At 42.0% G+C, this 26646-nt stretch overlaps 1 protein-coding gene across 1 annotated transcript in view; it reads left to right on the top strand.

Annotated features, from left to right (window-relative positions):
* Positions 1-26646, top strand: part of EBF2 (EBF transcription factor 2) — a 222468-nt gene that overhangs the window by 136908 nt on the left and 58914 nt on the right. The window contains exon 7 of the mRNA XM_061425880.1: positions 17142-17223. Within this exon, the coding sequence (XP_061281864.1) occupies positions 17142-17223 (82 nt within the window). The remainder of the gene's footprint in view (positions 1-17141; positions 17224-26646) is intronic.

Genomic DNA, 26646 nt, shown 5'->3' with positions numbered 1-26646 from the left:
AAAGCTGGAGTTTGGTGGGACTCAGTCAAGGACTTTTGAACCCTGAAAATGAACTCAGGGTCTTATTTTAAGCAAACTGGGGCTGAATGATGGGCAACATGTGAATCTGCCCACTTTGCATCTAACCTCCCTGTGAACCTGGAGTGAGAAATCCCAGTAGGTCAAATGGACTGAAGGGCTATTTGCCTAGCCCCCATTTTTGAAATAAGGTGGCTTAGTTTTGGTAATCCAGTGTATTGATCCTATGGTATAGGAGAGAAAGGTTGGAAATGTGGGATGATCCAGGAAAAGTATCCAGGGACTACTTCTGCATCCTGTGGAGAGGTTGGGGTCTAGATGGGTTCTGGTTTCATCATTAGACTTTTCACCAGAGCCTTAGTTTTTAAAAATTACTTTTTATTAGAGTATAGTTGCTTTACAGTGTTGTGTTAGTCTGTACTATAAAGCAAAATGAATTAGCCATGCGTATACATATATCTCGGAGAAGGCAATGGCAAGCCACTCCAGTACTCTTGCCTAGAAAATCCCATGGATGGAGGGGCCCAGTGGGCTACAGTCCATGGGGTTGCTATGAGTCGGTCGCGACTGAGTGACTTCACTTTCACTTTTCACTTTCACACAATGGAGAAGGAAATGGCAACCCACTCCAGTGTTCTTGCCTGGAGAATCCCAGAGATGGCAGAGCCTGATGGGCTGTTGTCTATGGGGTCGCATAGAGTCGGACACGACTGAAGCGATTTAGCAGCAGTAGCATACATATATCTCCTCCTTTTTGGATTTCCTTCCCATTGGGTCATTTGCAGATGGACCTAGAGGTAGTCATACAAAGTAAAGTAAGAAAGAGAGAAACAAATATCGTATATTAATGCATGTATGTGCAATCTAGAAAAATGTATAGACAATCTTATTTGCAAAGCAGAAATAGAGACACAGAACAAATGTATGGATACCAAGGAGGGTAGAGAGGGTAGGAGGTATTGGGAGATTGGGATTGACATATATACACTACTGATACTGTGTATAAAATGGATAATTAATGACATATGGGCTTCCATGGTGGCTCAGGGGTAGAGAATTCACCTCTAATGCAGGGGACATGGTTCGATCCCTGGGTCTGGAAGATCCCCTGGAGAAGGAAATGGCAACCCACTCCAGTATTTTTGCCCGGGGAATCCTATGGACAGAAGAGTCTGGGGGGCTACAGTCCATGGGGTCTCAAAAGAGCTGGACACAGCTTAGTGGCTAAACAACAACAATGAGGACGCACTGTAGAGAGAAAGCCTTAGTTTTTTTTTTAAAGAGCAAGTAAAATAAGAGATTCTTGTTCTTTACTCACAGGCAACATGAAAACTGACTAGTGAAGAACCACTCACTGACTAGTGACTGGTCTTTCTGAGATGATCAGAGTTAATAGAAAATGCGATGGTATTCCAAACAATGAAGGCAAGGGGAACACATAGAACTCTCCAATAACATTTAAAAGCAAGGTTTCATTTTTGGTGCTAAGATTTAGAAATCTCCAAAAAGTTAGTGATATCCCACAAAGTGCATAGAGCACTTAGAATCAATAAAGCTTCAATGAAAAAAAAAATGAAAATAATATCTGATACCTGGAACCTTGTGTAGATTACATAGGGGTCAGGTTGAGATTAGATTAATATAATCATAGTCTGTTTAACTGAAAACACTCTGGAATATTATTAGCTTTATCTGAATGCCTTTTGTATCAAATTCTTGACCTGATTTTTGTCCCAGTTTCTCTTTTCTATCAACTAGGTTTAGTTCTTTCTTTAAGAAAAAGAAAAGTTTAAAAAGATTCTAATGAAAGCCGGCTGACTCCACTATGAGTAATATAAGAAAATCTGTTTTGCTAAGAGAGTGACGGAATATTGAAATACCTGGTTTTATATTTTTATGTGGGTTTGGCAAATGCAGTCTGAAAGTGGCTAATATGATACCTGACCTGGTGTTAATAGCCAATGATAATTCCATATGTACCACCTGCTACCTGTCAGGTTACACATTCTTTCTTTTTCCCTCTTTTGGCATGAAGGTTACATTAACTGTGAATACGGGTCTTCAAGGCTGGAGTGGAGGTGAGCCGTCATACTTTTCAGATGAAATCAAACTTTGAAATAATTATCATCTTGGTTTCTTTTCTGAGTCACCCCTTCTTCCCAACACCCCCACCCCCCATCGACTTCGATAATGCACTTAAAAGTTACAACCTACCATCTCAAATTTGGAAATCATTAAGAGCGAGAAGAGAAAGGGAAGGAGAGAGAATGAATCACAGGCATAAACTAAAATGATGTTCGTGGAGGAAAATCCTCCTGCCAAAAAGTAAAATTAGAGAAATTTCCTAGAATGTATCTATGAGGGGAAAAGTCACCCACCAGAGACGTGGATTTGTTCACTAATTGCTTTACACCTTCGTGGTTAAATGCCCCTAAGTCATTTCTCTTTTCTCCCATGAAAGAATTTTAGAAAAGCTAACTCTACATGGATCAAAATTGCTTCTCTTTTGCTCTCTCCCACTGATACCTATTTAGAAATGGGCGGGACAAAGCTGAAGAAAATATCCTCCAAACAGCAAAGCCAAGCTACTTGCTTGTCCATACAGGAGTCTGGTCTGGGCAACCTGTCTGACTCTTTCCATCTCTAAGATCTGCCCCCAGAAAGGTGGTACAATATTTGGTCCAACATGTTACGGAAGGAAGTAGGGAGAGACCCCCCCCCCCGCCCCCGCCCTTTCACCCTGAGTTTAACCATTAAACACTTTTTTGCTTTAGAAAAATAGACCCACACACATTCCTGACTACTGAGCAACCAGATTTCCTCTTATAACCACTCAAAATGGTGTATGGGGAGTCTGAAAGACAAGCACAAGACATTAAAAATGATTTTTCTTGAAAGGTGAAGACATTATTAAAGATTTCCACTACCATGCCTTTATTTTTTTGAAAGGAAATAATTTTAGCCTCTTATTAATATTATTATTCCAGCTGTTGTTATGTTCCTTCTGAGTAATTCAGAAAAAGCACAGAAAGCTCCCTTTCTTTTGGGCTTTTAAATATCTTCCTGGACCATTTAATCTCTTCAGATGGGAACCAACAGCAAAGGCTATGGTTTGGCTCAGAGAAACTGTCCAAATGTCTTATGTGTCCTCATGATTCAAGCAATAATGTTGCTTTGCTCAGAAAAATTGCAGCAGCTTTTTCCAGGTGCTTTCAAAATATTTTTCTCACTTTGGTTAGCCATCACATTAGCCCCTGAAGGTAGCTGTTCTGGGTTCCCCTTCCAGATGAGGGGATAAGAACTTAATTGTCTAATAAATGCCTCTCAGGACAGAAGCAGAAACCCCTCAATTCCGACACCTGGTATCTGCTCCTGGCTGTGGCCACAGGCTGCTGGGAGATTAGTGCACTGTTTGACTCTCTTCTCAAAGTCCCAAGCTAGCTTATGTCTTTGTTGTTGTTTAGTGGCTCAGTCGTGTCTGAATCTTTTGCAAGCCCATGGACTGTAGCCCTCGGGGCTCCTCTGTCCATGGTATTTCCCAGGCAAGAATACTGGAATGGGTTGCCATTTCCTATGCCAGGGGAACTTCCTGACCCAGGGATCGAACTGGCATGTCCTAGATTGGTAGGCAGATGCTTTACCACTGAGCCACAAGGGAAGCTTTGTCCAAAAAAAAAAAAAAGTGTTGGCTGGCTAGTAAGGGAGAAGATATATTTGGTTTGGTAATAAACCTGGGAAAACTGTTTCCCACTTTTCAGAAGTTTGTATTGTGTATGCTGCTGCTGCTAAGTCACTTCAGTTGTGTCCGATTCTGTGTGACCCCATAGACGGCAGCCCACCAGGCTCCCCCGTCCCTGGGATTCTCCAGGCAAGAACACTGGAGTGGGTTGCCATTTTCTTCTCCAATTCATAAAAGTGAAAAGTGAAAAGTGAAAGTGAAGTCGCTCAGTCATGTCCGACTCATAGTGACCCCATGGACTATAGCCTACCAAGCTCCTCCATCCATGGGATTTTCCAGGCAAGAGTACTGGAGTGGGTTGCCATTGCCTTCTCTGGTATTGTGTATAGAGTCACTATGAAAAATGAAATTGCAATGATAGAAAGCCAAGCTCATTTCATTCCATCCTTTTGGCCTAACAATCTTTTTCTTCCTTTTTTTTTTTTTTTTTTGGTGTGGACCATTTTAAAGTCTTTATTGAATGTTTTTACAATATTGTTCCTGTGTTATGTTTTGATTTTTGGGCCACAAGGCATGTGGGATCTTAGCTCCCCAATCAGGATCAAACTAGCACTCTCTGCATTGGAAAGTGAAGTCTTAACCACTGGACCACAGGGAAGTCCCTGGCTTAAAAATCTTTTGGCTGGTTGATATTAGTGATTTCACTGAGTGGAAGGACCAAGGAGCTCTCTATTTTCTCTGAAATTACATTTCCTCCCTCTTTGAAGGTTTAATATCTTCCCTGCCAGAAAACATGTTTCCCACTTTGTCTTTTTAGAATCTCAATTTGCATGGCTATTGGTAGAGAATCCGCCTGGAAACACAGGAGATGTAACAGACTCAAGTTCAATCCCTGGGTCGGGAAGATCTCTTAAGGAGGAATAGTAACCCACTCCAGTATCTTGCCTGGAGAATCCCATGGGCAGAGGAGCCTGGTGGACTCCAGTCCATGGGGTCACAAAGAGTTGGACATGACTGAGAACACACACACATCTATTAAGCTTACCTTGACCTTCTAGATTCCAATCTTGCTTCAAATTTTCTACCCTGGTCATTGGCCCATACCTTGCGCTCTCCGGATCCTGGTTTATTTGGGGAGAATTAAGCTTCACAGTTGGTTATAATACTGTCTAGTTTCACATTGTCGAGCACACAGATGCATACGTTTCTTTGAGACTCTACTCTTCAGCATGAAAGAGGGGCCCTTCATTGTAATCATTACCGAATGGATACAGTACTAATGGAACTTAATTGTTTCCACTAGATGGATCTCGGGTGTTTTTGGCAGCCAAAATGAAAATGACTCCAAATACCATCAAAGGGGCTTATAAGCACCCAGCATGCACAGAGTGTTTTGATATACAGTGGAGTGTTAATATCATTATCTCTTCTAATACAACATACGGTTACTTTAATCCTCTCCCGCCTCTGTGATCTTGGAAGATCCGACGGATAGAAGGCAAAGAATAAAACACTATATATGAGGAGACAAAGGGAGAATTAGTCCCCATCCTCTGAATGCGACTTTTTTTGATTGTTTGAATGTTGGCTTCAAATATGTACCTTTATCAATACTGACTTCTGTATCCTCCACGCTAGTTTGAGTTTGTATGCGACATCAAACATACCTTTTCGCACATGTTCTTTCCAGATTTTTTTTAACACTTACTTAGCAGTTTATAGAAGGAAGTGAATGATCTCCTCAAGCTGCTTACAAATTAAAAAAAAATCTGTGCTTATTAATTATGCAGGATTAGTCTAATTATAATTCAGCAAATTAATTAGCGACAGAAGGTGTTCTGAAACATTGGAGTACATTTGCATGTTAAATGGAGAGGCTAGTCTGTAATATATGTAAATTTATGCATGGCTTCATAGTTTAATTTAAAAATTTGCAGCTGCATAGGGTATGGGAGCAGGTGAAAAGTCAGTTTTAGTTTAATGATGCTAACAAACATTGGATGGTGTCCTGTCTTAGCAAGAGAATGCATTCATATCTGCTAATCTACAATTCTGTCATCAGAATATAACATTACATAGATGCTCAAACTCAAGGTCATTAGCGAATGGACCCATAGGTGCAATAGGTAGCAAACTGCAGAGAGAAGCAGTGATCAGAGAGATGCAAACTCTCTGAGCTTTTTGCTACATAATCAAACACTGTGTATGGAGTCTGTCGGTATTCTTTTTGGGAAAGTTTACACTCCATCCTGTGTAAAAAGGGGCATCTTTTTGGTATCTATTCTGTTGGGTGTAAATAGTGGTCCAACCTTGATTCCCTTTCCAAATATTCACATTTGCACTTCGTTTCAATTTCCTGGAGCCGTGGGAAAGTTATTACCGAGTTATGAATTAATGGTATGGTAGAGTTTTACACATTGGCCTCAACCATCTGGCAAAACAGTAAAACCAGCGGACCAGGCAGCAGCAAAGGGCTCTTGGTGTAATTGGTGTTCACTGCTCAGCCTAGCATAGACAAGCTTCATGGGGAGGGCAGAAAGGTGCGAGGGGGAGGGGAAGGCTGCAGACTGGGAGAATGCGCCGCTCAGGAAATAGGATGGTAAAGACCCACTAAGCTGATGGCTGGCTAATAACTTCATTTCTTTCACCCAAGTCATCCTGGCATTGGAATGGGAAATAGATTTGTATTCTAGTTCTGAAGTCTCACTGAAAGATATTTTCTGAAGTCAGTCCTTAGCATGTCCAGTGTTGCTCAGATTTCTTTTTTCTTTCTTGATGAGAAAAGAGAGGAAGGGACAGGGTGAAGAAGAGGATACAGGTTAAAAACAACAACAAAAAAGGAAAAGATGGAACCGTGAGCATTGCAAAGAGCCCTCCAAAGACAGTTTATGAGAACAATTGGAATTACAAACATGCTCTTAGTGTTGTGTTTCATTCCAATTCAAGCCCAGAGAGTTCAATTATTATTTTCATTAATGGTGTCAGATTTTCATCCGAGTGCAAAAACAAGCTCTTCTCCTTGGAGATTTTTCTCCCTACAAGCCTCCTGGTGCCAAGTAATGGAATTCAGGAGAGTGAAGACATGTCTGAATACAGAAGGAAAAAAAAATCCCTACATGTAACCTCAGGTTCTCAAGACACTATAGCATGTCGCTGGTCAGAAATAAGTGGCGAATCAAAGAAACCCCTGTTTTTTGCACCTTGGCAGCTGTTTACAGTCGATTGCTTGCCACTTGAGCTATGGGAGACATTCACTTCCAGAGAAATCATGAGATGGCTTTGAAATTAAGCCTGTAGATATGGTGTCGGAATCACATAAGCAGGGGAGTGCTCCCTTCTGGTGCCTAAGTGAACACAGTGGATTCCGCTCAGGAGGCAGTGTGTTTGGTTTAACGAAGGGTCCATTTCCAAACCAAAATGCCACTTCCAGGAGCTTATAATTGGGAGTGAATGCCGAATAGAAAATGATTTGATGGGGCACGCTGCCAGTCAGCAGGTGTAGGCAGCTCTGAATTCTTCTGCCTGCCACGGGTTATTGGAAACCACCATGAGAATTTTGACCTACCATCTTTTTTGTTGTTGTTGTGCTTTTCCTGCAATCTGTTGTCATGGATTAATTACATGTTCTTCTTCTTTTTTTTTTCTTTTTAAAGTACTCCTCCCTAAAGATTAAGGGAAGTTCTCCAAGCAGAGTATATACCAATATTAAGAGAGAAACAGTGCAGAGAGAAGCAGGTTTGAATTTGTGGCAACTCCCCTCTGGTAAAGGTTTGTTTGGAAAATGGGCCATTTTCAAGTGTGGCTGGTGAGAAGGGGCAATTCAGAGGAGGGGGGCGTATCAAATAGTAAATGTACCAGTTGACGTCTGGTTTCTCTGTCCATGGGATTTCCCAGCAAGAATACTGGAGTGGGTTGCCATTTCCTCCTCCAGGACTATTCCTGACCCAGGGATTGAACTTGAGTCTCCTGCATTGGCAGGCAGATTCTTTATCACCACGTCACCAGGTACCAGGCATTTACCTAAACACTTCACATGGATAACTAATCCTCACTACTGGCCTGGGAGGTCATGTTACAGAGGATGAAACTAAAGGTCCCTACTTTTTTTTTTTTTTCCAGATATAAATTTTATTTTATTTTTAAACTTTACATAATTGTATTAGTTTTGCCAAGCCTACTTTTTTTTTCTTTTTTACAATAAATATTAAGCAAGCAAGCAACAACAACAGCAACAATAATAATAACTGCAAAAGCCTTGACATCATCTGGAAATGGCTTCATAGGGACACCTGGTGAGCTGCCACATATAGGACTGAAACTATCTGTCACCAAAGGAGTTTGCTTGCTGGTCTATTTAAAAATCTCCAGTGGAGAAGACTCTCCTCTGTCCCCTGGGTAATGATTTTCAAAATTTAGCTTTGGTGACTTATTCACAAAAAATTTTTCCAAGATTTATTTCAACTTCTTACATGTTTGACTTCCGGCTTTTTTTTTCCTCCCTCCATAGTCCTGATGGATGAATGACTTTGTATTTTCCTCGTCCACTTGAGCAACATTTCACATCCTTTTTGCAGGTGCTGCAGCTATTTGGGCCATGTCTTCTTTGGATCATGTGGGTTCTTGAGATGTCTTGTTTCCCAAATATCTGATAGACTTGCTTATCTTCCTCTGCAGCTTCTAGTACTGCTACAGAATTTCTAGAGAACACAGTCCCTGATAGGAATGATCGACATTGTTGTTGGCTTTCTTGTCTTGTTTTATAACATGTAGAGTGACTCCATTCTTATTTACAAAGATGAAGGAAGTGATGTGATCTCCTGTGTAGATCAATGAGGTACTGATCACCTACAAAAAAAGAACTGCTTGGCTATGTGTTCCATCTTTTCCTCCCAAAGAAACTTGGCCAAGCTCCCTCCAAAAGGTTTTCTGAGTCAGACAAACCTGAGGTCCACTCCTGGCTCTTCCACTCACTAGCTGCTTGCCTTCGGGCAAGTAACCTAACCTGAGTCTTGATTATCTCCTCTGTAAAATGTGGATGTTAATTCTCCTCCTCTCAGAGTTGAGGGGATTAAACAAAATGATGCATCGTGAATAGTATGAAGTCAATGATTAGGGGCTATTTATTTATTATTATTATAATTATTATAAAAATTATACTTTTAGCCAAGGGGAGTTAGAGTAAATGTAAACAGAAGTAGGGACTTCCCTGGCCGTCCAGTGGTTAAGACTCTGTGCTTCCACTGCAGGGAGCACAGGTTCAATTGCTGGTCAGGGAACTAAGATCCCACATGCCACATGGTGTGGCCAAGAAGTAAAAAGAAAAAATGTAATCAGATGTAAAAAAAATATATATTCCTTAAAATATTTCTTTAAACTTAAATCTTTCAGATCTGAATTTTTTCAATTTCATTGAAATCATGTAGGTGATTAAGCCTTAATGGTAATACAAAAGCCTTAATGGTAATACAACCCTTTAGGAATGTCTGTGGAGATTAAAGGTTCTATACCTACTCTATTTGTGTATTTATGTTTATATTTTTAAGGAGCCATTTAAATAAACAGATTGCATAGAAAATCAGCTTATAAAAAGGAGTATTTGAACTTAAATAAGCCAGTCAAATATTTTAAATTGTCTCCTCTTTCCGTGGATCTTCTTGGGTCTTTGTACCAGCCACCATCTTACCAAGCAGATCTCAAGCATCAACGAGCCGTCCTCAGATGTCCCATTGCCACTTTTGTTAGGGTATAGCAAGAGTCAACTGGAAGTTTGACTTCCCAGTGCTTAGTGCTTAGTGGTTCAGTCATGTCTGACTCTTTGTGACTTTTTGGCCTGTAGCCCACCAGACTCCTCTGTCCATGGGATTTTTCAGGCAAGAATACTGGAGTAGGTTGCCATTTCCTTCTCCAGGGGATGTTCCCGACCTAGGGATGGAACCCCCATCTCCTGCATTGGCAGGTGGATTCTTTACCACTGAGCCATTGGAGACTTCCCAAAGTCTCCTCACTTTTATAGACTTGTGTGAGTCTTCACAAGGCCTTTAGAGCTCCAGATCCCTTTCTCATCTTTAGCTGACACCTCAACAATCAATAGGTTGATGAAGGTCACATCATTGTCAGGCCAAGGAAGGGGCCCACTGCTATCATTCTCCTTGTTTGGGCTGCCTGAGTTTGTATTCTGTTGGAGGCTTTCAAGGGAGGAAAATGTATTTTCTCTACTGTCAGAAGGTTCAAAGAGGACATTACAGTTAAGACCTAAATCAAAGCTAGAACATTATCACTGTGTTTTACACTGGTCTTAAGCAGAAACCAATCACTTAGGGATTTTCCTACCAGATAAAGCAGAGTGAGCTGCCAAATGGACAGTTCTTAGAGCAAAAAAATAGCCCCATGGATACATCCATCCATCATGGCTTCTCCCTCTGCCTGGTCCTGTAAAGAATGTAAGCTTGAAAGAATCCTGGCAGGAGAAAGGCGACTGCCCATTTCTTTCAAATATGCTTCTATGATTCAGTGCATCCCAACATAGTTCTCAAAAGTGATATAAAGGTATTCTAAGGTCAGAATTATTTTCTTTTCAGAAGTATGTGCAAACAGAGGAGGCCAATTATATTTTAACTTATTGGACCCTGGAAAACAAAGTTCAGCAGTTAATCCAGATGAAATGTGTCTTCCTCAAAAATCAATACATATAGACCTTTAAGCACCTACATAGTTTATCAACCTTAAATGTGGCTCAGACTTTAGTGATCCAACCTGTATATGTGGCCATTGTGGCTGAGACAGAACCAGATACAGCATCCCAGCTCTTGAACTTTGGAGAGGGTAGGAGTTCCCCATCTTCACAGCATGTAAGATGTGGCCATGTCATCACAGACGATGTTTCCAGGTTGGATGGAATTAGAATTTTTTAAGGGAATAAGGAATGAAATTTCAAAGTGAAAGGCATTTTACATATTATTTTGCGTAGACAAAGGCTCTGCATAATGGTAGCTATTACTAGTGCCAAATTCACTTTCTTTGGCTATATACCCCTGTCTAATCTTTTTCCTGGGGGCTTCCCCAGTGGCTCAGTGGTAAAGAATCCACTTGCAGTGCAGGAGACACAGGAGACTCGAGTTCGATCCCTGGGACAGGAAAATCCCCTGGAGGCAGGCATGACAACCCACTCCAGTATTCTTGGCTGGAGAATCCCATGGACAGGGGAGCCTGGAGGGCTACAGTCCATTCAGTCACAAAGAGTCGGACACGACTGAAGCGACTGAGCACACAGTCAATCTTTTTCTTGAAAGAAGCCTCTGTGCCTTCCTCAGTGCTTTCTGAAAGTTTTTTTTTATTTTATTTTTTTAATTAGAGGTAAATCGAATGGCCCCTTCCACAAATCTGGGGAAATAGTATGCTGGATTTTGCACTGTTGTTTAGTTGCTCAGTCATGTCCAACTCTTTGCAACCCCATGGACTGTACCCAACCCCATGCAACCTGCCAGGCTCCTCTGTCCACGGGATTTTCCAGGCAAGAATACAGGAGTGGGTTACCATTTCCTTCTCCAGGGGATCTTCCAGACCCAGTGATCAAACCCGGATCTCTTGCATTGGCAGGCAGATTCTTTACCACTGAGCCACCAGGGAAGACCTGGGTTTTGCATCAGTCAGATCATTGGCTATAATCTCAGGTCGGGCATGAATATTAAGTAGTTACTCTTCCTGTAATTTAGAGATTTCCCACTGCCCCCACCACCATACCTAAACTTTATACCTTATTTGTACATCTAGTTTGAATCTCAGTTTTTACTTGGGATGGGTTCAGGACATGTCTAGAGCCACCTAGGAGACTTTATTATGTTCTTGAACAGTACTTTGTGCTTTAATATTCCAGAGATTGGGAGAAGAGATTTCTTGGGTACTAGGTAATCTTTGGATTTTGCGTGTGTGCTGTCACTTTAGTCATATCCAACTCTTTGCAACACTATGGACTGTAGCCCGCCAGACTCCTCTGTTCATGGGGTTGCTCCAGGCAAGAATACTGGAGTGGGTTGCCATGCCCTCCTCCAGAAGATCTTCCCAACCCAGGGATCGAACCTGTGTCTCCTGTGGCTGTTGCATTTCAGGTAGATCCTTTACCACTGAACCACTGGGGAAGCGTCTTAGGATGTTTTTCAGACCCGTATTCAGAGGTCTCCAGGCTCATCTCAGAAACCGAAGAAGCACATTTTGCATAGTTTGTGTGTGCCATGGAGGCAAGGATTTTGTCTGTCTTGTTTGGCACTCTGCTGAACCTTCATGGCACACACTCCACACTTAATAATTGGCCAGATGAGTAAAGGAATGAATTCAGCAGGGCTTTTAGTCATAAGCATTTACTTCCGTGGAACTATCATTGACCTAATATTTCCTTTTGGAGTGCTATAATCTCTCTCTCACTCTCCAAGAAACCAGAATCCTTCACAAGTTTTTTGTTGTTGTTGTTTTAAAATTTTTTTCAGACTATGTTTTCTGAAATTTCTTTTTAAACAGTTATATATACGTATATTTGGGCTTCCCAGGTGGCTTAAGTGGTAAAGAATCCGCCTGCCAATGCAAGAGACACAGGTTTGATCCCTGCCTTGGAAAGATCCCCTGGAGTAGGAAATGGCAACCCACTCCAGTATTCTTACCTGGAGAATCTCGTGGACAGAGGAGTCATGTGGGCTGCAGTCCATGGAGTTGCAAAGAGTTAGAGATGAATGAGCACACACAAGTACACTCATATATATTTTAACTTTTAAAAAACTCTTTACAGTTTGCTTTCGGAGGATACTAGAGAACCAATTCATTATTATAAAAACCGGTAAATAAGGAGGAATTATCTAGCATTTCTTTTGAGTTACCTATACAAAGTTAAGCAGTGATATTGATATATAGTTTACATACTGTAAAGTTCACCCATCCAAAGTGTACAATTCAATGGTTTTTTGTATATTGACTGAGTTGTGTAACCATCACCATGATCTAATTGGTGCAGGAAGCATAGAACTCCAGATGGGGCTTGCAGCCAGAAAAATCCACCAGTTCAAATCCTTGTTTCTGTTGCTGACAAGCAGTGTGATCTTGGGGCAAATTTCATAAGTTCTTGGCACCTTTGTTTTTCCTAGCTGTGAGGTGATTCGTCACTCATATAGTTGTTGTGGGAAATAAATGAGGCGATGGATATCAAGCACATAGCTTGGAGTATGGCACAGAGCTGACATCTGGCAAACTTTCCTCCCCCCTCCCTGTGAATCTGTACCTTTAAGCTACTGGGCCACACAAGATGGTAGGCAGGGGTAGCGATGGCTGTTATCTGTGATATTCCTTGCTACTTTCTCCTTCTGCCAAAGCACAGAGAAAGGATCCTAAGAGAATAGCCTCTTATTCAATAACCAGCCCATCAACATCTGGCCAAGGTATCAACCAAGATGCCTCAATTTCTACCCATCAGCTTATCTTGGTGATTTTTCTTTCATAGTCTCTGTTCAGGAGGGTTGTCCTCTCTCAGAAAACCCCTGCACACACCCCCTCTTGGACTTCAATAAGTCATAGACTTTTATCTTCAGAAGTTTCTTCTAATGTTTCTTCTCCTAATATTCAGGAGGGTTGTCAACTTTATGCATTTTTCTTTGCATTCACAGAATGTTAATGTTGGAAGAAACACTGGAGATAATCCAGTTAAACCCTCCTAACAGTCCATGGGGTCATTAAGAGTCGGACACGACTGAGCAACTTCCCTTTCACTTTTCACTTTGATGCATTGGAGGAGGAAATGGCAACCCACTCCAGTGTTCTTGCCTGGAGAATCCCAGGGATGGGGGAGCCTGGTGGGCTTCCGTCTATGGGGTCGCACAGAATCGGACACGACTGACACAACTTAGCAGTTGTTAGTAGGACACAGCTTAGCAGCAGCAGCAACAGTCAAAGAAACTGAGGCCCAGAGGAGTGAAGTGACCTGCTTCCATAATTGGTAGGAACTCAAGACTCGTACACTGTCAGCATTTAATAGTGTAGTGAAGGAATGAATGCCTTAGAGTCTGTTCTCATGCCTCACTGGACTCAGGAATCAGATTGAAAGCTGAGGGCTTGAGTTCAGGTTTGGATCCCACTCTCTATTCCCCTTTCTTTAATAAAACAAGGATAAACCTGTCGCCATTAGCCTGCACTCATAAGCAATGAGATCAGAAGCCTAGCCGGAAGTACTGCGATAAGTGGTTAGAATATTTCTGAAGTCAACATTGTTTGGAGAAAGTGAAAATTACAACTTCCAGCCTGATGAGTCTCTGCGTGTTTGGTCTGAATCCTGTGGTTCACTTTGGTTTCCCATTTCTGAGTGGAAAGAGCTGATGTTTTCCAGGCTTCACAGGGATCTAGAGGCAGGGGATTTGTTCTCTGCAAGTTACCCTATGGTTAGTGGCTGAGATGGTGAATAGGGGGTTCTGTACCAAGCCCCCTGAGCATGGCGGGTGCAGGGGGTGGAGGGGAGGAAGGTGGGAGACATCAGTAAAAGGAAGGGAAGAAAACTGGAGAGGTCAATAAGCTCCATGTGTATGTGTGTTGCACACTCAGTCGTGTCTGACATTTTGTGATCCCCTGGATTCTCTGTCCATGCCAGGCTCTCTGTCCATGGGATTCTTCAGTCAAGAAGACTGAAGCAGGTTGCCATGCCTTCCTCTAGGGGATCTTCCTAACCCAGGGGTTGAACCTGTGTCTCTTGCATTGGCAGGCAGATTCTTTACTGCTGAGCCACCTGGGAAGTCCCAGAACTCATTTAAATTGATTTCTAGGTCCACATCTGAAATTCACAGGCCATAATTTCTGGTGCTAGCCATTTAGAAGTAGTTATATTTTCTTTTAGAAAGTACTATACAATGTAAGAGAATTTTTGTTCCCTCTCTCTCTCACCTCCTCCCTCCCTCCTCTGCCCTTCACTTCCCTTTTGTGAACAGGATGTTATATCCTTAGTGTGCTGGGTGCTGGGTAGGTTACAAACTCAGACCCTAGGCAGGCAAAAGAGTCAAAATGGGGAGGGGTTTTCTAACCAAAGAACTGTTAAGGGTCCTAATTTAAAATGAATAAAGTCTTTCAGCAGGCCCCCTCTTTCCCTAAATCAATTTGATTTTATGTAAACATTTATCTCCTTTGCACTTCCATACCATGCATCTAATAATGCCTTGGTGAACATTAATGTTTTCAGTAGGTACATTTTGGAGAAAGAGGGGATTGGGTAGATGAGGGGAAGTATAACAAAGTGAAAGCGTTATAAGGAGCCCAGTGGTGGTGAAACTTTCCAAAAACCAAGGAATTTGTGAGAAAGAGAAATTTTGGTTTTAGTAGGGGAAAAGATATAAATTACTGATCAGTTGAGGGGGGGTGTGAGTGACAGTGCTCAGTTGCTAAGTCGTGTCCAACTCTTTTCAACCCTATCTATGGACTGTTGCTTACAAGGTTCCTTTCTCCATGAGATTGTCCAAGGAAGAATACTGGAGTGGGTTGTCATTTCCTTCTCCAGGGGATCTTCCTGACCCAGGGATCGAACTTGCATCTCCTGCATTGGCAGGAGAATTATTTACCATTGAGCCACTTGGGAGTGAGTGGGTGTTGGAGAGCAAATTCCATGTGAGGTCAGGGGTTGTTGGTTGGAAAGAGACTCAAGTGAGAAAATGGCTGATTTTAAGTCTTTTGTGACAGCATTTTAAGTGGCTGTTGGTGACCCTTCTAGGAAGACACAAGTGAAAATATACTCCCCTTTAAAAAAGAAAATGTTTGAATTCTGATTAACCTGTTGTTAAATACAAGACCGCTTTCTTTTCTAACATGCTCCAGCTGCTCTAGACAAACACCCCATTGCACTTTTGAAAGCAGAGGCAGGTTGCGAGCTTGAACACTACAGAAAGCATCAAGGGGCATCTCTTCTGCCTTGTCATTCTCTGCCTGGTACCTCAGATAACAGCCCTGGACACCTCCATGGCCCAGGAAGTGATGCCTAACCTCCCACCCCAGAAAAGATTCAAAAAGAGAAATGAAAAGCAGATGCTATAAAATTTGAAAATAATATTTAGCTATTCTTTCCAAATTCACACCCAACCTTATTCATACATAGGGGTCAGGAGCACTTGGTCAAATATTTTTAGTAAATCTAGAGAAAATGCTCTAAAGAGTGCAATTCCTCTTCTCTCCTCTTTCATCATTTACTGTTTATCCTCCCATCAGTGTTTTCTTTTTTTTTTAAAGTGGTAAATACAATTAATTGGAGCACTCTCTAATTCTTTTGTGCGATTGTGAAAAAAATAAAAATAAACAGAAGGGCACCATGGGAGCATCTCACCAACCGTTGCTTTAAAAAATATAATTTTTGGAAGCATTGTTGATTTCTACTTATTTTTGTTGGTAAATCCTGGGGAAAATGTATATCTTTTCCTTTAAAGTTCTAATTCAAGGCATGGATGTGAGAGTTCTGAAGGGACTTTGGGACTGCGGTAAAATTTCGTTGTCATAGTAACAGAAAGGGAAATAGGCCTTGCTCACCTGGGACTTTAACACTGCAAAAGCTGAATTTTTTTTTTTTTTTAAGGAAAAGGACTCTGCAAGTGAAATAAATGAAAAACTTATGTATTTCAAAACAAAATTCCAAACATTAAACAGGTAAATGGCTGAAAAGACCAACTTCTGCCATTTTTCTTGGTTTCTGTCCTCATCTGATCAAAGAAGCCCAATTCTAAAAGTGCACAGAAGGGTTATCTAGAATATTACTGGCTTAAAAATATGTCTTACGAATGGTAACCTCAGACGGGTATTCTGCACCTTTGTATTTTTCTGGATAATCTATTGAAGGTCTGAAAGGACATTCACACTTGTTAATAGTCATAAAAACCCCAGCATATACCTGCACAGACTGTCTTAGGAGAGTAACATGGTTTTCTGATTTCATATCTATCGGTTGAAAATATCAGACCCCCTTTGTGTACGAGGGTTTACGTGTGAGGTGTGTGCATGTGCAAATGTGTGTGGCCAGCAGAAAGCGACATATGTGAGGAACCCTGGGATTCTGAGCTAAGTCATGTCATTTTTAACCCTCTGGAGAGAGATATTTTTGTACAGCAGGAGTTACTCCTGTTTGTGAAGCCTTTCTTCTTCTTCTCTCTCTCTTTTTTTATTTGAGAGAGAGCACACCCTAGCCACTCGGGGCCAGTGTACAAACCAGAACCCAGTTTGTGAACCACTCCACAACTCTCAACAGTGACGGAGCTGACTTGGGACCCAAAACATCCAAATTTGCAAACTGCAGACGGTCAGCTAGCATTCCTTCCCAGGCAGGGCTGGCTGAAATTCCCCAGACCTGAAATCCAATCACTTTCCAATCAAATCTAATATAATGCAGATATAGTCTCTCTTAAAAAATGTTTACTTAAAAAGGTAACACATTGCTTTCTCTTCACAGATTCTTTTTAAAATTTTTCCTCAAGTGCAATCAGAATTGTTTGAAAACAGCAGGAAACCCAAGGGACATGAGAAGGTTTCAGGTAAGGGACCTGCAGTTCTTGCCTGGTAAATAAGTCATCCTATTTCTTCTCTCCTTAGCTCTCTCTTTTTTCCTTTTCCTTTTTTTTTTTATTCCCCCCTAGAAAATATTATTCACAGATGCTGCTAACAATAAAAAAAGATTACTCTAAATGATCACCCTCTTCAGATAGTACTGAAGGTTTTTTCATTTTGTAATGTTTAGGACTTCTGTGTCCACTGCCAGAGCCCCAGGGGAAGGGCACCAACCCAGGCTGGAGATTTGATTTTAAGCCCTGAGGCTGCCCTGTGCACACACAGCTGCCCACAGCAGGAACCATGATCTTGATATTCAGCCACCTTGGGATTTTTCAAAGCAGCTTCTCTGTGCTTTCTGCAAGCAACAGCCTCTTCCTTTCCTTTGCCACCGATTAACTATTCAGTGGTCTCTCTCGGAGTGTCTGGGAGAGCAGCCGCCTAAGCAGCCGTGGTCACTTTAAGATCTCAGCATGACAACAAGACCCACGGGACAGTAACCCAGCTGCCTGGCAGTTAAATCTGCCACCAGTTTCATCACCCCTGCCACTGATGTACCGGGGATACAAGCTAATAAAAACACAGAGCGAGGCAAAGTGTGTCAGGTTGGAGATGTGAGGCAGGGCAGCCCGCTTGGCCCCCTTCCTTCATCTTTGATGGACCCACATTTCATCCACCAAATGGCTTTCCTGCCGTTCGTGGCCAGTCGAAATACCTCCCACCCCATTCCCCATAGAAAAATGGGAAACGTGTTAAACAATAGTATTCTAGCTTGAGACTTTAAAATCCTGGCAGCAACGTGGGAGATGGGGACGCTTAGCCTCACGTTTCAGGTGGGGAAAGCAAGATTCTGGGAGTTTAAATAACTCAACTGTTACCCCAGGAAGGAGATGGTAGAGCTCGGAGCCAGCGTCTGATCAAACTCCTTGCACTGGACCCTGAGTTCACAGCATGTGCATCTGTTAGGCTTATGCTTGCTATTGCCTTTATGGAGAGTCTTGATAATTTCTGAACAAGGGGCCCATATTCTTATTACACTGGACCCTACAAAGGATGCGGCTGCTCCTGTCTGGCATTCGGAGCACTTCTGTGATTTAGCTGTGGCGTTATTAAAGAGTTAACAGGGGAGATGGGTACGGGCAAGGCCACTGAGCACAACCTTGAAAACCAAAAGTTCCTCTAATTTTTTTTTTCACTGAATCGTGAGTATCGAACAATCTTCTGGTGACCAGGATGTTTTCTGATTCCTTGTTTAACACTAATACCAGCCTCTCCTAAAAAGTTAAACCTTGTTTCTTCATCCTATCGACTCTTTTCCTTGCTGTATGATATGAAGACAAATAGAAACAAGAGGATTTTCCTGGGGGTCAAGCAGGAACATTGTGCATAGTGGAAGCTTATGGCACTCAGTTTCCAAATGGAAACATAAATAATTTCTGTCCAAAAAAACAGTGGAATTCCAAAGTGCCCAGATGATCTAAGCTTAGCTTTCATGTCCAGAAGAAGGAGAGGCAGGGAAAGAAGCTGGCAGCTTAGATTTGTATCCACCCTTATTCTCTATCATCCCTTCCAAAGAGCTTTAAATTTGAGAAGACACTTCTAAGAAGCTTTTAATAGAATGCATTGTCATTTTATTATTTTACCTTTATTTATCCCTGATTTTAGAAATATACTCACTAAACAAATGCACCTAATATTTCCTTTACTTCTCGAAAACTTCTCTAAATGAAGTTTATAATGAGCCTGAATTAAAAAAAAATTTTTAAAGTGGATTTTTGAGTCATTATTTGGACACAAAAACTTTCTTGGTAATTTAGGTACAAATACAGTCAATGAGCCTGAATTTTTAACAGGGTTAGAATAGATATTGTTCATCTCAAAATATGAGAAGTTCTTATCCTATGAGAATGTACTTGACTTTTGCAAAGACAATGAAAAAGTTTTTTATAAGCTTGTGGATTCTATGATTGTCTCATTTCCAGGGTACAGGTAAAGTCAACAGGAAAAAAGTCTTTTGCATTTTTTTACTGAGATATAACTCATATAACATACTCACAATGTGCAAGACAGTAGGTTTTGGTATATTCACAATGTTGTGTAACCATCACCACCATATCATTCCTGAACATTTCCGTCATCACAGGAGGAAACCCCATACTTCTCAATTCCTTTTTCTCTCCGCCCACTGACAACCACACATCTGCTTTCTGTCTCTACAGATTTGTCTGTTCTGGACGTTTCCTATAAAGAGAATCATACAATATGTGGCCTGTAGTCTCTGGTTTCTTTCACTTAGCATGATGCTTTCAAGGTCCATCCATGTTGCAGCATGTATATTTCATTCCTTTTGTATGGCTGAATAATAGTCTATTGTAAAATATACCACATTTTAAAAATCTGTACATCAGTTGATGGACACTTGGGTTGTTTCTGTTTCTTGGCTTTTACAAATAACGCTGTTGTGAACATTCATGTATAAGTGTTTTTTTTTGTGGACATGGTTTTGATATCTTGAGTATATACCGAAGAGTAGAATTTCTGGGTCATATGATAACAACAGTTTAAGTTTTTGAGGAACTGACCAGCTGCTTTCCACAGTGGCTGCACCATTTTATGTTCCCACCAGTAATATATAAAGGTCTCAATTTCTTGATATAGTTGCCACTACTTGTTTTCTGTTTAAAAAGAAAAAATCCTGACCATCCTATAAGTGTGAAGTGGTATCTTATTATGGTTTTGATTTGCTTTCCCTAATGACTAATGCAGAGAAGGCAATGGCACCCCACTCCAGTACTCTTGCCTGGAAAATCCCATGGATGGAGGAGCCTGGTGGGCTATAGTCCATGGGGTTGCTAAGAGTCGGACACGACTGAGCGGCTTCACTTTCACTTTTCACTTTCATGCATTGGAGAAGGAAAATGGCAACCCACTCCAGTGTTCTTGCCTGGAGAATCCCAGGGACGGGGCAGCCTGGTGGGCTGCCGTCTATGGGGTCGCACAGAGCTGGACACGACTGAAGCAACTTAGCAGCAGCAGCAGCAATGACTAATGATTTGAGCGTCTTTTCATGTACTTTTTGGCTATTTGCATATCTTCTTTAATGAGAAGCCTAAAACTGAGTGATTTCACTTCCTTTGTAAATGTGTTAGTCGTTCAGTCGTGGTCGACTCTTTGTGACCCCAGGGACTGTAGCCTGCCAGGCTCCTTTGTCCGTGGAATTCTACAGGCAAGAATACTGGGATGGGTTGCCATTTCTTTCTCCAGGAGATTTCCCACCCCAGGGATTGAACCTCGGTCTCCTGCATTGCAGGCAGATTCTTTACCATCTGAGCCACCAGGGAAGCCCAAATGTCTAATTCAAATCCTTTAAGTGAAGTGAAGTAAAAGTCACTCAGTCGTGTCTGACTCTTTGTGACCCCATGGACTATACAGTCCATAGAATTCTCCAGGCCAGAATACTGGAGTGGGTAGCCTTTCCCTTCTCCAGGGGATCTTCCCAACCCAGGGATCGAACCAGAGTCTTCTGCATTGCAGGCAGATTTTTTACCAACTGAGCTATTGCCCATTTTCAAATTAGGTTACCTTTTTATTGTTGAGTTTTAGGAGTTCTTGATGGGCTTCCAAGGTGGTGCTACTGGTAAAGAATCCCCCTGCCAGTACAGGAGATGTAAGAAACACAAGTTCAATCCCTGGGTGGGGAAGATCCCCTGAGGAGGGCATGGCAACCCACTCCTGTGTTCTTGCCTGGAGAATCTCATGGACCCGGAGCTTGGCAGGCTGCAGTCCGTAGGGTCAAATAGAGTCAGACATGACTGAGGCAACTTAGCAAGTGTTCTTTATATATTCAGAATACTAGGCCCTCAGATAGATGATTTGCAAATATTTTTCTCATTTTATCACTGGCTTTTCACATTCTTGACAGTATCCTTTGATTCACCAAATTGGAAAGTTTTATACTGTACTCAGATTCTCTTGGGCTTCCCTTGTGGCTCAGCTGGTAAAGAATCTGCTTGCAATGCAGAAGACCTGGATTCAGTCCCTGGGTTGGGAAGATCCCCTGGAGAAGGGAAAGGCTACCCACTCCAGTATTCTGGTCTGGAGAATTCCATGGACTATAGTCCTTGGGGTCACAAAGAGTCGGACACGACTGAGCGACTTTCACTTCACTTCACTTCACTTCAGATTCTCTTATGAATATAGCCTTCTATGAAAGATCTTTAAAGTGGAGAAAGGCTTGCTTATGTGCTCTGAAGGTCAAGTAAGAAACTTGGATCAAGTTTAGTATATGAAACAAAACCAGAGATAGTAGGTAGTTATGAGAATGAGCTGAAGGAATGGTAGCTTAGGAATTCCTAGAATATATACATATATATATATAGTCTGAATTTTATAAATATATATAAATATAATCTATGTATTATAAATTTATACTTATATGTATAATTCAGAATGACAAATATAATAATTTTAAAACATATGGACAAATAACTTCAATTCTCTACCTTTGGTATAGAATCAAACATAGATTTAATCTGAAGTATTTTTTTTTTTTTGGGTGGAAATTTTGATCTGAGCAGAATAAAAATACAAAATATTTCTAACCAAATCATGGATCCAAGCAAACTCTCTCTCCTCTCTCCTCTTCCCACTCTTCTCCAAACACTGGTAGAACCTAGGTTCCTTTTCCAAAAACCATAAAATAACAAAATCATTATATCACACATTTTCCAGCCTGAACCAAACCTCTCTTTCATTCAATTCAAGTTCTAACTATCGTGGGTATATAAAATATTTATTGAAACATAAGAGTTTTAATTCTTTTTTGGGCTCAGACCCCTTTGAGAATTTCATATAAGCTATAGTTTTGTCCCAATAAAAAGCTATGTTTCAACAAAGTTACATTTAAAATTACAAGGGTTCCCAGACCTCTTAAAACATCTCTGAGAAGTACATGGACCCCTGATCTAAGTAAATGAAATTTATCTGATACCCAGTGGACATCCTCTATGTAATTTAACCCTTACAATAGGGACCTGTCCATTCTTGGCTTTAAAGACCACCTGTTCCCAGATGCCTCCTGGATCCATATCATCAGACTTTTCTCCCTTCTCTGGAGCTGCAGAAACCCAGCTTTACCTCCCTCCTGGGCCTCTTCTCTTAGATGACTAATGAACTCATGCTCAAGGCAGAACTCAGTCCCACCTCCCTGATCCATGCCTTCCTCAATTATTATTAAAGCGTCACTCCCTCCTGCTAAGTATCTATAAAATCCACCTCCCTCTCCCGAAAAACTGCCACAGACCCTTGTCTCTCCTCCTTTGTCTAATCTATCCTCAACACGGCTGCCAAAGTGATCTTTTAAAACATGTCTGCTGCTGCTGCTGCTAAGTCGCTTCAGTCGTGTCTGACTCTGTGCGACCCCATAGACGGCAGCCCACCAGGCTCCCCCGTCCCTGGGATTCTCCAGGCAAGAACACTGGAGTGGGAGTAAAACATGTCACTCCTCTGCTTAAGTATGTTATAACTATCTCCTGTCTGTGGACAAAAGCTTGGATATGAAAGGGCATGGCTGAGAAATAGCTTCATAACAGGCAGGCTTCTGCCATGCACCCCACCTAATGCTTCCATATGCCCCCCACCCATCAGGCACACCTCACTGATTTCTGTTCCACGTGGAACAGACTGCTTGGAGACTTCCCATGTGTTCACCCTTCTGCCTGGGAAGCCTTAACTCCTCTCCAGTCTGTGACTTCTGCTTATTTTTCAAGATATACCTGTCACCTCTTCATTGAGGCACTTTTTAAAAGAAATTTATTTTATTGAAATATAGTTGATTATAATGTTGTTAGTTTTTGCTATACAGCAAAGTGTTTCAGATGTGTGTGTGTGTGTGTGTGTGTGTGTGTGTTAGTTGTTCAGTTGTGTTCGACTCTTTGAAATCCCAGGGACTGTAGCCACCAGGTTCCTCTGTCCATGGAATTCACCAGGCAAGATACTGGAGTGAAGAACAACAACAAAAAAAAGAATACTGCAGTGGGTAGCCATGCCCTTCTCCAGGGAATTTTCCCAGCCCCAGAACTGAACCTGCATCTCTTGCATTGCAGGAGGATTCTTTACCATTGAGCCACAAGGGAGGTCCCCGCTCAATATATATATATATATATATATATATATAAATATATACACACATATATATGTATATATATATGTATATGTATATATACATATATGAATACATATATGTATATAGTTTCATATTCTTTTCCATCGCAAATTTTTTTTTTGGTTGCACTGGGTTTTTTGTTGTGGCTAGCACTAGGGCTTAGTTGCTCTGAGGCACATGGGATTGTGGTTCCCTGACCAGGGCTCCAACCTGAGGCCTCTGCATTGGAAGGTGAATTCTTAATCACTGGACCACCGGGGAAGTTCCTCCATTTCAATTTATCACAGGATATTGAATATAGTTCCCTGTGCTATACAGTTGGATCTTGTTTTTGATCCATCCTAGTTGTAATAGTTTGCATCTGCTAAGCCCAAACTCCCAATTCATCCGCCTCCCCCACAGTGAGGCACTTTTGGACTTTTCCTGGCGGACTTATTGGTTCTTGCTTCTGTGCCAACATACTTCTCTACAAGCTTCTACTAATGCCATTGATCACATTGCCTTGCAATTATGATTTGTCTAAGAGGCTATGTGCTGCTTGAGGGTAATCGGCATGTTTTATTTATATTTTTATTTTTCCCCAATGCCAGTCATTCTTTGGAGCTCCAAAAATGGTCATTAAATGAATTAAGAGAAGAAAGAAAGAAAAGGAAGGAAGGAGCAGAGGAAGGAAAAAAAAGAAAAGGGCCCCCAAAGTATATCTAAATCCATGGACCATGAAGGCAGAAAATCACTTCCGCCCTCCTTGAAATGGAACAATTAGGTAACACGCAGATTAACAGCTTGGTAAAGGAAAGGTAAAGAAATTTATGTCTAGTTTAAGCTGACAGGCCTGTTAAGACATAATGAACCCCATTCTTTATTTCTCCGAATGGTGGGTGGAGAGCGGGCAGCTGGAAAACCCAGAGAAAAATCAAGCCATTTTCTTGGAAGACTCAGGCACATTGTCATTTCCCACATTCAAGTCCTAAAACATAGTAGAAGTTGACAACAATCAGGACTTTTGTTGCCAATTCACTCTCATAGACAGGCTGCCTGGTTCTGCTCCAAGTTATAGTGAAAACACAGATGCCCTCTTTCATTGATTCATTCACCCAACCAATGCTGTTGAGGAAATTCTATGTGCCTGGCACTATCCTAGGTGCTGGAAGGATATGTGTGTGTGTTTGGTCAATAAGTCATGTCTATTTCTTTTGCAAGCCCGTGGACTGTAGCTCTCCAGGCTCTTCTGTCCATGGGATTTCCCAGGCAGGAATACAGAAGTGGGTTGCCATTTCCTTCTCCAGGGGAGGTTCCCAACCCAGAGATCAAACTCACATCTCTTATATCTCCTGCATTGGCAAGTGGGTTCTTTACCACTAGTGCCACTTGGGAAGCCCTTCCCATCATATGGGCAGCACCAACTGGTACATTACTCATTCTGGAGTTGGTGGCAGGTTCCTTGGATCTCCAACTCCAGAATCATTTAAAATGAATCCCTTCCCACTTGTAGCTTTATTACTGGGATAAATATTCTTACTGTCATTTGCTGAATTTTTCTGGGTGACTCTCAGATGTCTCAAGTTCACCCTTACATAGTGCTTAGCTGCTCAGTCATGTCCAACTCTTTGCGACCCCGTGGATTGTAGCCCGCCAGGCTCCTCTGTCCATAGGATTCTCCAGGCAAGAATACTGGAGTTGGTTGCCATTTTCTTCTCCAGGGGATCTTCCCAACCCAGGGATCAAACCCAGGTCTCCCACACTACAGGCGGATTCTTTACCATCTGAGCCACCAGGGAAGCCCCTACCCCTACGTTATTCCCTTTTTAATAATACAAGAGGCCCACCAAAGCAATCATTTTCTTATATAGCTCTACCAGTGAGAGAAAAGAGATACATATACAGGTCTTGCCATCCCTTGCTTCAAGAGATAAGAGGTCAAAAGTTGTGGATGGGGGCATACATTTCAGGTGAAAGAAAAGTCATGGGCTTCCCTGATGGCTCAGTGGTAAAGAATCTGCCTGCCAACTCAGGAGATGGGGGTTTGATCCCTCAGCCAGAAAGATCCCACATGCTGCGGAGCAACTAAGCCTGTGCACCACATCTGCTGAGCCTGGGCTCTAGAGCTTGGGAACCACAACTACTGAAGTCCACTTGCCCCAGAGCCCATACTCCCATACTCCACAACAAGAGAAGCCATGGCAGTGAGAAGTCCGAATAGCAAAACCCCGCTCACCACAAGCAGAGAAAAGCCTGCATAGCAACAAAGACCCAGCAAAGTAAAAAATAAATAAAATTATTAAAAAAAAAAAAAGGCAAGAAGTCATGTCCGGACCCAAATTGGCTGAATTGATGTCTGTCTGGTTATGGGAATCTGTACACAACCCTGGGCCTGTTGGAAGGACCCTCATTGGAGGGTTCCTGGAGGAGCTGGGGAAGGGTTGGTGCTTTGTCAGGACATACTGAGCAGGTCTGGTAGACCTCTGAGAAAGAGAGCAGGAATGCACGGTGGTCAGAAGACACTACAATCTTCTCCATCAGCATGGAGAATGGAAGTGAGGCGTGTGAGGGCGGACTGACATCATTGGAATCGCTGGATAATCTGGGAAGCCTAGAGCCTATGAGTGCAACATGCTGGATGCACCCACCACATAGAAACAATGGGGCAGTTCGCATGGATAGATGGCAGAGACCCTTAGTCTGCACAGCTGGGCAGCGGTCATTCGTCTATTTGACTGATCGACATGAGAGCAAAGGGCAGGGCTGCTCATGTCTTGGAACAGGGCCAGGCTCCATCCAACAAACCCGTATGATTTCCTAAACCCCAGTTCTTATATAAAACCTTTTCATGGCACCACCATCTATTTTCCTTAAGTAAAAAAATGGTGAATGTTTCTCTCACACCGTGGAAGAGGGAAACGAGAGTTTAAATTAACTCCAAATGCTAAAAATTTAATACAGCGCCAGCTGCCTGCAGGTTTCTTCAGTTCAAAATCTCTGAGAGCAGGAGCCACCCCAGCTGCTCTGTGATCTCACCCACCATGGGAAGGCTGCGGGGCTACTGAGCCACACTTTTCAAGCACGTAATGAAAACCACTTGACTTACGGCCTCTCTGATCAACAGGTGAGTCCATTATCTGGTGGGAGAACAAACCAGAGAGTCCAAGTTAAGAAAGAATAATTATCTATTAGGAGTCAGGGAAAAAAAAAGAAAAACCACCACCACCTCTGAGGGTTCAGGGATCTTTTGCTCAGCCTAATGTTTTAA

The sequence above is a fragment of the Bos javanicus genome, chromosome 8 (genome assembly GCF_032452875.1).
Source record: "Bos javanicus breed banteng chromosome 8, ARS-OSU_banteng_1.0, whole genome shotgun sequence".
Taxonomy (NCBI): Eukaryota; Metazoa; Chordata; class Mammalia; order Artiodactyla; family Bovidae; genus Bos; species Bos javanicus.
Note: the sequence above shows the minus strand (reverse complement) of the source record. Positions and strands in the feature narration are given on the sequence as shown.